At 42.6% G+C, this 13,118-nt stretch overlaps 1 protein-coding gene across 1 annotated transcript; it reads left to right on the forward strand.

Moving 5' to 3' along the window:
- Nucleotides 1-528: 528 nt before the first annotated feature.
- erp27 (endoplasmic reticulum protein 27) lies at nt 529-3,779 on the forward strand (the record flags this gene model as incomplete). The annotated part of the gene is made up of 6 exons (XM_080844046.1): nt 529-654; nt 1,672-1,809; nt 1,964-2,080; nt 2,366-2,491; nt 3,193-3,390; nt 3,735-3,779. 6 exons carry the CDS (start codon nt 529-531, stop codon nt 3,777-3,779), a joined length of 750 nt encoding a protein of 249 aa, XP_080700172.1.
- Nucleotides 3,780-13,118: the final 9,339 nt, after the last annotated feature.

A 13,118-nucleotide genomic window follows, 5' to 3' on the forward strand; every position in this document is an offset into this window, starting at 1 on the left:
CAGGCCCCACCAATTGAAACTCGAGGAAAGGCTGACGTGCAACGGCAACGGAGGGACACAGAGATGGAGGTGGACAAGGTGGACAGACAGACCTGAGACAACATCTGAACCTGTACTTGACCGAGACTCAAAGAGCGTGATACAGGGCAGTCGGCTGACGACAGACTACTTACTGAGAGAAAATGAAGACATTAGTAGTGGTTGTGCTTTCTTTACTCATACTGTCAATCCTAGCTGATGAGGAGGGTAAGTGTTTTTCACAGTCAAGCCCATGTGGGTTCTGAGGATTTCTGAAATGATTTTAACACAAGGGCATGAATGCTTTGATATGATGAATCATAACAGAATGTGAAAGTGGCAGTCTATTTTGTTGGGTTTATCAAGCTAACAGCAGTAAAAATGAACTATCAAACTGGTATATGCTTTCACCCCCAACAATGATTTTCTTACAAAAAACGTTTCGAGTGATTCATTTGTTCTGAGTCTTTGCAGTAGTAACTTCTGTGATTTGCTGAATGTTGTTAAATTATGACTGAGGATGGTTTCTTGTGTTCCTCAGCTCCAACGGACAGCGCCCTGCCCAGCCTGACTGATATCCCAACAGCAGAAGCCTTCATAGACTCAGACGATGTTGTCGTGATCGGCTTCTTTGAGGTCAGATTGTAGATGTGTGTGTTTGTCCGACACTCCAACTCAAAAAGTTGTCTGGTTTATATCCATAAAAGAGAGAAAGTTCATATACACGGAATCTTTCCTCTAAGGGTTCAACACAGAAAGTACACCTGTCAAAAAGTTAATCTTTGGAAGTTCTTAGCAATAAAAAAAAAGTCAACAACACAAAAGGCTACAAAGAGCAGAGGCTCTACAAACACAGTTACACAAAGGTATACCTCTGAGAGGAGTTTTTGGGGGGACTGGCAAATATTTTTTTGAACAAACGTGTCAGAATATGTGAGAAAAGCGAGTGTGTGAAATGAGGACACATGTGAAAGTGAGTTTGCTGTGTCTTTGTGTCCATTTTTGTCCCTCCACCCTGACAACACTGCACAATGCTGTGAGAAAAACATGGGAACACTCAGATTCATTCCCCATGTTGTGTCGCGCTGGCACTCGCAACGGCTCCTCTGCAAGTGACTTTTGCCGCCTGTGCAAATCTGGTCCAGGAAGTTCCCCCTCAGATGCCGTCAGCCACAAGCTACAGACTGGAAGGCAGCTAACCGTCAACGGCAAACCTTTCCGTCAGACTTGAGCCCTACGGAGGAGGAGGAGGATGTGGACGGGACGGGAGAGACGGGTGCATCTGAGGCATTGTGGGATTGGCACTGGCCTGTCACTGTAAACACAATCCGAGCAGCAACCTAACATGAACCTGAACACTGTGGCTGGAATAGCCAGACAGAGATAGAGAGAGAGAGAGAGAGAGAGAGAGAGAGAGAGAGAAAGAGAAAGAGAGAGAGAGGGAGAGAGAGAGAAAGAGAGAGAGATGTGTGTTTAGGTTTGGTTTGTCCTGTGGTTAGATTGGTTTGCCCTCTGCTTAGGACAATGCGGAAGACTGAAACTAACCCCCTTTTACACATTTTTCTCTTCCTCTCTCTCTTACTCTCAAACTCTCTCTCTCTCTCTGTCTGTCTGCCTTGATCTCGCTCTGTCTTTCTGTCTCTTTCTCCTCAGGGAGAGGAGAGCTATGGCTATAAGGAGTTTTTGGCAGCCGCTAAAGAGGTGAAGCCCATCCCAGTGGCCGTGTGCAGTGATAAGGAAGTGTGGACCAACTACAGCATTGAGTCAGACACCATCGCCATCTTCAGAAAGGTCATCATCCACAGCTCTGTTCTACACGCCCCGATATATAAATTACATAGATTGTACTCTGCATGGCTGCTGAATTAGGAAAACATACAGAATTCACTAAACCTCTGCGTTTTCTCTCTCTCTCTCTCTGTCCTTCTATTGCTGTGAGGTACAGGTGGATGTGGCCCAAGAGAATCTGCGGCTTTCTGATGCAAAGAAAGTGGATGCTGATGGATTGACCCGCTTCATCAAAATGAATGACATCCGCTATTTAACAGAATACAATCAAGTGGTACAGTATTTCCTCTCTCTCTCTCTCTCTTTTTCTTTCTCTCAAACATAAATAGATAAGACAAAAAGCTTGTACCATTTGGCATGTAACACAAGCTGTTACTATACCACTGCCACGTGTCTTTACATGTCAATTGTTAGATGTTTGATCTGATGTTCTTTGTCCGGTCTGTCTTAATGTGTGTTCTTTCTACTGTAGTGTAACCTCTGTGTGCGTTCTCCTCTTTGGTGCCTCTCCCTCCCTCTCTCTGTCTCTCTCCCTCCCTCCCTCTCTCTGCGCCCCCAGACTGCCGTGGGACTGTTTCAGTCTCAGGTGAAGACGCACATCCTGCTCTTCGCCAACAGGGGGAGTTCTGACTACTCCGCGCTGCAGAAGAGGCTGCGGGCTTTGGCCCCAGACTTCACTGGAAAGGTTTGTGAGCTGCTGGTGTTAAGGAGCTTGGCCTGGATTCTTGGTTAGCCCAGGGTGAGGGAGGGCCTGGTGGGGGCAGAGAAATCTCCTTAGGAGACTGCTGGTCTATTGGTTTAACAACCAAGGTTTCAAAAAAAATAAGAACATTCTAGAAACCTCGTCATTCTGGCCTGACATGCGGTAACACATGCTACATTGACCAATAAACCGTTGTTTTGTACATAACAGTGCTCCCAATACAGTGAGCTGGCACACAATAGATATTGTCAGTTAAACTTCAGCCAAGCCAGTTCTCTCCTTGTAAGCTGATCTCACTCTAACCAGTATGTTTCTGAGAAGCCATTATGAACAGTGCAGTGAGAATGACATATGGCACCACTGCCTGTGATGTCTCAGTGATGTCTCCACTCTTCCCCAAGTCTCATGGCCAGAGATCGTCTGTCTGACTCTGAATTGAGTGTGTGTTTATCACAGTTGCACAAACTGAAAATGTACATGTGTGCAACAAAATGAAAACTGTGACATATCACAACAGCTCTGAACTTCCTCTTTTTTTATGCCGAAAAAGTCCTACATTACACTCTCTCTCTGTGTCTCTCTCTTGCTTGCTCTCTCTCTCTCTGTCTCTCGCTTGCTCTCTCTCTCTCTCTCTCTCTCTCTGTCTCTTGCTCGCTCTCTCTCTCTCCAACTCGTTTTCTCAGTTCCTCTTCGTCCTGGTGAATGGGGCAGTGAAAGGAAACGCCAAATCCCTGCAATACTTTGGCCTGGTGTCACGTGACCTGCCGCGTGTGGGCCTCTACGACAGTGACCTGGATAAGAAGTGGCTCATGCCGAAGGGAAAGATCACCAAAGACAGCGTGCGCGCATTCTGCCAGTCCTTCCTGGGTGGAGAACTCCAGGTGAGACGCGGAACCTGATAGGCCGCTGTCTGTGAATAGCTTCATGAGACAGAGGTTGTGATTGGCTATCAGACAATTATATTCATAAGAGATGAGCAGGTTGTCACCCTTTCTTATTAAGTGACTGAGGTGTGACTGTTGTTGTTTAGTGTGAGTCAGAGGGTGGGGTGATCTGGCTCGTCAGTGCAGTGAACTGTGAATCAGTTGATGTATTTAGACATGCTGACACGCTTGAAGCAATGTTTGACCAATCATGCAGTCAAATGCTGTCTGAATAAGAATCTCCTTAATCACTGTAACACAACACCATGTTGCATCTTTTCTGTTCTACTCTGTTTTTACAGGAAACAAAAGAAGCGGGCGAACCTGAAGCCAAAACCGAGCTCTGAAAATACTGTCTGATCAGAATAAAAACCTTTTTACTGTGAAAACATGACAAATCTTCCCATTCTTAATGCTTGCCATGTGAGTTTCACATGCTCCAGTGATCAATCAAATCAAATGGAAATGTGCCGGTCATGTTTGCAGTGCAGCAAGTCTAAATGTTTGTACTTCCTGTGTTGATCGGTACAATAAGTCTGGGCCGCCTGTGGCCAGAGGTTTGGCCCCGGGTCAGAGGCCAGAGCACTGGGTTCGGAGTTAAACTGATCTGATCTTTTCCACCGCAACTGTCAGACAGAGCAAGATTTACACGGAACGCGGCAGACAGACAAGCCTGGCCTATGGAGGAATGTCATGGAGGGAAAGGCAAAAGGAGGTCCCAAATAGAAACAGAGCGATGAAAAAAAAGAAGAGAATGAGTCTGGAATGAAGGGATCTATAAAAAACAGACAGGCTCGACAATCACGTACACTGTATAAAAAACCTACACAGTAAAAATACATAAACACAATAAAAAAACGACTAGGCTCAACAGGTTTAGACGAAATCTGTTAAAAAAAAGGCCCTTGGGAAAAACATCAGGAGGGATTTTCTGAGGCCAAGACTAGAATTATGTGTAATTAGCAGGGTTCGTTAGCCAAGAGGAAACAGGCCTCAGAGTAAGGGAAACACAGGCTGGCACTGCACAGCTAGACAGAATGGGTGATGTTTGTATGTTAAGTGACTGGAGGCCTACGGCATCCCAGTGTGTGTGTTTGCGGGCATGTACTGTAATCAACTTAAGGACAACATTTTCAGACAGAGGCCCCCACAACAGACAGTAAATGGTGAGGATGATGATGGCGACGGGATGATGTCTCGTAAGCTGCGGCTTTTCATTTGATCAGCAATGGTATATAGAGAAAGAGAGAAAGAAAGTGTGTGGGGGGGGTGCAAAACACTTTCTGCCTGGACGTAAACATAAACTTTAAAGCAACAGACTAATTAAGAACTTTTATGTGGCACAAGCTTAATTTAGGAATGTATGTTAGCATAAACTCTGTACGTGTGTGTGTAAGTGTGTGTGTGTGCGTGTGTGTGTGTGTGTGTCTGTACAGATCATGTGCCGTGGTTACATTCATTTCACAAGTTTCAAAATGAAACAGTCTATGGAAAAAGTCAGCGAATGAAGAAAAAAAAATGTATCTGTTAAATCAAAAATGAGACAGCTCACGAAGCTCAACATGTTCTTGGCGTATGGTATGGTGCGACCTAAATGGATTCGAATAAATGTCAAAGTTGATAAGATGAAATTACTTAAAAGTTACCGTCTTCATTGACATTGGCAATATATCTAGAACTCCAAATATTTGATAATTGCGGTGCCAAAATGAAAATAATACCCCATGGTTGCCTCTGGTTATGTGAGTGAAAGTCTTTTAAAATCGACTTGGTTTATGAGAGTAATTAAAACGAGAGAACAGCAATAAATACCACAAGGCAGGAAAAGATTGGATAGCGCTTATTTCAGTAGGGATGTAAAACACGACGGAACGAGGACTGGATGTAGGACAAGATACAGGGAGAGAAAGAGAGAGAAAGAAGCAGAGATAAGAAAAGAGAGAGGAAGAGAGAGAAAGAAGCAGATATAAGGAAAGGGAGAGATAGCAGAAAAAGGAAGAGACAGGGAGGAGAGGAGGAGAGCACAAGCCAGATGTCACTCCAGTTCTTCGAAAGACATTCCTGAGTGTGGTTTATTGCACAGATATGACACTGTTTTGGAGCGGGGTGGCAGTGAGGGCAACATGGACGGAAGGAGTGGGAGGATATGCAGTAGGAGGGAAAGAGAGAGAGAGGGAGAGAGGGAGAGAGGGAGAGAGGGAGTAAGACAAGGAAAGAAGAGGGGTTTGGACCCAGATCTGTTAGAAAACATTTCACTAAAAACAGACAGCCACAGTAATTATATGTACAGCATGCCCAAAAGCACTGTGGGGGTTGAAACACACACACACACACACACACACACACACACACACACACACACACACACACACACACAAGCACACATACAAGCACACACACACACACACACGCCTACATATATAGTTATTTTGCTCAACTCATGGATGCACATAGGCCAGACACACACATGAAGACCACATAGGCACGGCCTCAGTAACCGTCAGTTTAACGGCAGGATTAGTTTGTGGTGTCTGGAGAGCCGAAGCCAGTAAAACTTCTACACATGTGGGACCATGCTCTGGTTGAACTCTCTCTCTCTCTCTCTCTCTCTCTCTCTCTCTCTCTCTCTCTCTCTCCGTACCCTTTGTTGTGTCTGCCTCTCCTTGTGTGTCCTGGGCGGGTGTTCTAAGGGCAGTTGGCCAAGGTCACCAACTCTAAAGATGTTTACTGCTGCACTGAGGCCTTACCTTCACTGTAACCTGACTGCACTCATTCTGACCATCAGCATATTCCACTGTCTACCTGAAATCCAATTACACTTCCATTATAAAGACAAATATATGAAATAAAAGAAGTGAAATGAAAGAAGCTTCAGCTTTGACCTCACAGGGTATGTATATCCTGTACCAATGTGACAGTGCTTGGTCCATATCTCACTGCTGAACCCGCTCCCCTACACATCACCATCCAAATGATCTAGAGGATGTTATAAACTACCTTCACAGGGTACCTACACAAAGATGCCTTAGAAATATACATCATAGGACTCTAATAAGACTCTGGGGCCTTTAAGGTCATTGACACAGCTTTCTTCCCTTCATTGCCTACAGTAAGTGATCCTCCACATTATCCCACAAACCTCTGCTAGGTAAACGCACAGGTATCTTTCTGAAAACAAGCTACATACAGATGCTGATCCAAGCTAATACTAGGTACTTGTGTAACTAAAACAAAAACAATAAACCTCTGTAAACACAACAATACACAACAAAACACATTTTCAGTCACCTGAAATTCTACATGCTATGCGCTAGGAATAAGGACACGAGTCACGGGGGTGAGTGACGAGGGTCACGTGGGAGGCCACTGGTAACTGAATTGACCCCATGGCTAATGTCAGCCCTTTAATCAAGAAGGTGCATAGTAGTTAAAACTAATGAAAAACACCTGATACAAAGAGCACAATACACAGTCATGTTAAGGATCAGGAGTAGGAATCAATTCTCTGTATAGTAGAATTATATATAGTTTTTGTCTAGAAGTCCTTGTTGTTTAGTCACAACAAAAAAAATATATAATTCTACTATACAGAGCATTAATTCCTGCTCCTGACTTGCACCCTTGCAGATCCATTTATTGAATGTGTAAATTGCTGCTGTTTTGGTGGAGGGTGTCTAGGAATGTGGTGGTTTGTTTTCAAATACCTCTTGTTAGATTGGAAGGCCATTCTGTGTGTTGACTGATTGGTCGACTGATTACATTTAAACAAAAACATGAAAATGTCTCTTTTCATCAGCAAGATGTGCAGGCAGGCCTGTTTGAACTCATTTGATTCAGGGAGGCCTGACTCATTGTTAACCAAAAATGTAAGTTACAGCCTTTCATATTGAGGTGGGGTTGAGTTATTTTCACTGCTGTGGTAGACCAGCTAACCAGATGCCCTCACCAGCCCTCCAGCTAGGCTTGTTCTTGGTCATGTCAGTATGGCAGTTTTTACCATTGAAAATGCTGTTGGTTTCATGTCAAAAACAGACTGACATGCTACAGACTGAATTCAATATTTGAATTACTCATTGAAGAATTCCAGCACAACAATTTTTTATTCTAAAATTGTTCTTGTAACATTCATATTTAATTGTAGGAATATGGATTTGGAAGAGTATTTGTTATGAACATTATTAAATATTATTTAAAATCAATATGAATGCAACAATATAAATGTTTATATCTTTATTGTTATAGTAGACAGTTTATGCATTAATGCCACCCAATAGCATATTCTTTATAATCGTGTTCTTTTAAACATCTCACTGTAGGTGATGGCAGGTATCCCCAACAGCCATGGATAATGACACCTATACCCAACCCAGCATCAGCAGCAGAACAACAATATAACCGCGCGCACATTGAACCAAGGGCAGTGATTGAGCAAACCTTTGGTGTCCTGAAAAGCCGGATGCAGCAGTGGATTCCTTCCTTGTAAAAGGCTAATGTTCGCTGTAACTTCGCGAACCAATATATCTATCTCCTCTTCGCTGAAACTTCGTTTTCTCTTCCTCGAATCACCCATGGTGGCAGTAACAAGCGATTTTCTAATAACTAATAATAAGTAAGGCACTGATTGCCCAGCGCGGATCTGGTTTGATAAATACCACGGAAAATGCGGAAAAACACTGTGCGGTAATTTGCACTTTGGCAAAGGCGCAGATTACGCTGCGGTCGCATTGTTAGTAAATCAGGCCCTAAGTCTTCCTTACAGTATAGTGTAGGTCAAAGGCCACATTTTCACTCTCACCCCAACACTGAAGACCAACACACAGCCAACCGGCAGCGAACCAGACACTGAAATTACACAGTGACAAGGCCAAGACAAATCCATTTCACCAAGAATAACACACAGACACAAGGTTCAGCTTACAGCTGACAGCAGCCCTAAGCCTCTGAAAGACAAAGGATTTCCCAAGTGTGTGGGGGGGGAACTTAAAGAACCTCCAAAGTTTCCCCGAATCTTAAACATCTTCCTACTTGTATATTTGTCTTATAAGTGCCAACATACAAATGACAATTGCAGAGATATTATATATAAAACCATATCAGTTCCCAGAGAGGCTCTATGTTATACCATATCAGAGCCCAGAATGTGTATGCTGGAACAAAAACAAGCTTTTACAATCCACATGGATGCTTCAAGCTTGCTTGCTGTAAACTTGGCATGAGAAAGACCTCGCTGGCACTGCCTGTATTGCTATAAGGAACGGCTGCGGCTTGGTGGAGGCCGAGGTAACCTCTGATTAGGCTCTGTCACATAACGAGGCTCGCTGCCGGTCCCGGCCCATGCGATTAGAGGCGTGTGGCCTTCGAGCGGCGGTTTGAGGTTAGCGGGGGTGGTAGGAGGGTGTGAGCACTTTTTGAAAGGCTGGCATGGCATCGTACCGCTGGGGCGACTCCAAAGGAATCCAATCACAGATGATGTGTCACTTAGCGAAGGAATGATGATTATGTCTGTGACCTACATAGCGTCTGGAGTAGGCCGTATTTATGGTGCATTAAGGGAAAAGGAAAGGGGACCATATGCGGGGGCTGGTAAGCGGATGTTTGGTTTTGACTTGTCAGGACCTTGCCAATCAACAACTTCTGAAAATGTCACAATACTGACATTCATATTAAATTCCAAGGGTGTGGGAATGGTAGTCTGCTATATTAAGCAATGCAGTGGGGTATGTATGGGCCTCTGATCATGGCCTGCTGTATAGTGCTACACTAGATGGTTTCATTAGTAATACCCTGTGATAATTATACAGACATATGACGTTTAGGTTCACATGAAGAGACTGATCCAGAGCATACAGAACGTAATAAAGGAAAAGAGCTGTATAATAAATACCTCTTTAATTACAGAGAAGCAGTATGGGTTTCTTTAAATGATGGGTATACAGTAAATGTAGGTCCATTATTTGTAAAGTACATTAAAAAAAATTATTCAACATTTTATAAAAAAAATATTTGACATCAAGACCTGACAGCAACCTTTTTCTTCAACAAATTAAAATACATTCATCTCTTGGTACCACAGTACCCCTGTGCAATCAAATGTATTTAATCACACTGCCTTTTTGCAAGAAACTATTTTTGAAACTATTGGCTTGCAAGGATATGATTTTTGTCAGGGGTATTTTGTCTATAGTATGAGCTATTCTAGTGTGTCTACAAAAATGCACACAACTTAGTACACGGTTAAGGTGTAAGTGCTCATACACAAGGGGATTTTCTTATGGTCTTGTGTTTCTAGGGATGTGCAGAGCCAGAGCCATGTGTATGTACTGTCTATGGAAGCAGTCTATGACATGACTTACAGTGTGTTTCTTTAAAAATGTGATTGTTTTTTTTGTGGAGATAAAGACTAGCCTGGATCCCAGACCGAACCCCGCCCACAACATTTTAGGTCGGGAAGTTCGGTCTGGCACTGCCCCGTTGGGGAGAAATTATCAGAAGGCAGGATTCTGCCGGATGAATCAAATTGTCAGGGCGGGCTTTATACGATGATGGACAGATGATCAACCAACGATTGTGTTGAATTACCGGTAGATTCGAAATCGTACCAAGATGGCGGCGCCTCGGGAGCCTGTTGGGAAATGTTTTATGTGAATTCAGCTATCTACATGACTTTTTTATGTCTACATTCACTCAGTTAGTTGTGTATGTGCAACACACATTTTGCTGAGTATTGTAGGTCTTAACTGGAGCTCTATAGACCAGGGGTCTTCAACAGGGGGTCCGCGACCCCCAGGGGGTCCGCGGAAGTACTGCAGGGGGGTCGCGAAATCTTTGGTTGATAAGACAATTTTTTTTAATATTTAAAAAAAAAAAAAAAATCAACCAATTTTTTTCCCCACAAATTTAAATGTCTTCTGAATCAGAATTGTATTTATTCCCTTTAAATATACATAAACATAAATCCAACATATTGTAGCGAACGTATAAGTTGATCGAGAAGACGTTGGGCCCTGTCTTGCACCCAGCGCAATTGACATTGTCACCGACGCATGTATAATTCCTATCTTGCACCCGGCGCACAGCGCGATTTTCCCTCCAGAGGCGCGCTTCGGAACAGAGAAGGCGTTTCTCTGGCGCAAGTGGTATTTTGCAGTTTCAAAACAACGCCGTGCGCCGTGCGCCATTGACCAAAAAAAAGCTGGTCTAATGTGAGGCGCAATGTCTAAAGTCTGTAACGCGTATTCAGAACGCTATTTTAAGGGTGCATGTGCTTGCCCGCACAGTATAGGACCTATAGGCTACACTTTACTTCTGTCGTCTTCACGAGATGCCTATTTTTAAAATATCTTGGATATGGATATCACAATGATTTCCTCAAGTGGTAAATACTTTATTTTCCTTGTAGTTATATATGGCTTGCCAAAAAATTGGTGTAAATCTCACGTCGGTCTCCTCGGCTGTGAACTTTTCCGGTCTTCCACCAGGTAATTCCGCCATCAAAATAACAAGCCGCTATGGACTATGCGCTCCTCGCTCTTAAAGGGAATGTGAAATGACGCTCGGATTGGTTTATTACATATTACGCCCAAACCACACCTATGGCTGAGTAACCTCCTTTGGACCAACCCTTTTGACACTTGCGCTGGACGCAAGTGTGTTTTTTCCGCCGTTAAAATAGCAACTGCGCCATAGAGCCGCCCACACAGCTACTTGCGCTTGGCGCCGTCCTCATTGCGTTTCTGATCGGCAAGATAGGGCCCGTTATCTTTCAGTCCAATCGACACATTCAGCTACCCACAGGAGCTCTCTCAAGCTGGGCACCGGTTCACTCATAGCACCTTTCATGCAAATACGACAGCACAGGCACTAGCCAATCAGATCGCGTTTCTGCTCAAGTCTAAAGAGCGCGAAGATCAAAAATAAAAGATGGCGGACCAAACTCCATAGCTGGTCTTGTTTGTACCTATAAATAGTTAGTTTGACATTATTTTGCTTAGATTTAAAAAAATAAATAAAGAGGAATAGATACTGTACAAGGTCAAAAAACATTAATTGTAACTGAAAAATAAGTCTGAGAGGATTTGCGTGGTGTATGAGCCACCTAGCTAATGTTAGCATGCTACTACCTACAATCTTAACAACTTGCCAGCGTTGTGATTGGTTTGTTGACCTGTCAATCTCACTATAACATCTATGTTGTCAACACAACTTCATGCGCCAGACTCCTCCTCCGTCATCCGTTGGATCGTGTCAGTCAGGAGTTATTGAAAAGAAGATACATCTCACTAATGTGGGAGGATGTGTGCCATCGACAGATGCTTGAGGATTCACTGTCCCTTTTTTATGTACGATGAAATAAAAACATACAGTATATCTGTGAATTATTTTAATAAGTTGTTATTAATTGTTAGCTCAGAGTTGTTTGCAAGATGTATGTTTATAAATGGCAGTGGCACGGCCACCCTGTACCTTTCATGTTGTTAAATGTTAAAACTAAATTCAATGATAAAAAATGTTAATTTAAACTAGTTCAAAAATGTTAGGCTCAATTCAATGTTAAAAAATTAAAATGTTAATGAATATATTAACCTTTGTATTATTTGAATAGCTTAGTATTGAACACACAATAACAGGGTAGCTATGTTTATTTGGCACCAGGCCCAGTATATTATAAACAAAATGTTATGCAATTTATATAGTAGGGGGTCCCTGCTCATCTCGCCATCAGTTTGGGGGTCCCTGGCCTGAAAAACGTTGAAGACCCCTGCTCTAGACTATAATTGTTAGGTTATTGCTAACACTTAGACCTTAGACTTAGACACATAGTAGCTAGCCAGCCTCGCTGCTAATATGTATAACGTGAGCATGCATATCTCACAGATATTGACAGCGCATTGTTTTGAAAGAGGAACAGAGAAACGCGATCAAGGCATTTGTCGATTGAAAAGATGTTTTTGCTGTCCTTCCTATGGGATCCGGTAAAAGTTTAATGTATCAGATGGTCATACTATGTTGCTCTGATTGGCTCTAGGTATCCAATTAAGCGAGGAGGCATTTTTTTTTCCTGGTTCGTTGAAACACAGTTTAATAATCATAGTCCAATGGAGCAGTATCAGACTCATATTCTGACTAGAATTATGAGCATGACATCGTCAGGCTAGATAAAGACTGATAGGTAGATAGATGGATACGTTATTAATCCAGAGGAAAATGTAGGATACTTGATACTTGCCACAGGGAAGGAAAGACAAGAACCCTTCTACTTTCAGAATTGTGTTTGAAATTATTTCAACTACAGTGAGCAAACAATTGTGTCAGATATCGTCATAAACACACACAGCCTTCACAACACCTGTACATGTTCAGGTGTGTTTTGCAGTCATTTAGTCAAGCCCATCATCACAGACAGTTTATGCAACTCTAAACGTCAGTCAGACTGGTGCTGAATTAAAATATCATTAAAGTTTATTTGCAAAATTATGGCAAGCAAGTTTGGAATGTCTGATTCTGTTTGATCCTGCTGAATGCTATGTTTGTGTACTTATACATATATATATATATATATATATATATATATATATATATATATATATACAGTATATATAAATGGATGCAAAGTAAGTTTAAATAACCCTCAGTATATCATTTTTTCTTTTTCTTCAGAACATTTCTCATTCTTTTTTTCCCTCAGA

Source organism: Sprattus sprattus (genome assembly GCF_963457725.1).
Source record: "Sprattus sprattus genome assembly, chromosome: 1".
Taxonomy (NCBI): Eukaryota; Metazoa; Chordata; class Actinopteri; order Clupeiformes; family Clupeidae; genus Sprattus; species Sprattus sprattus.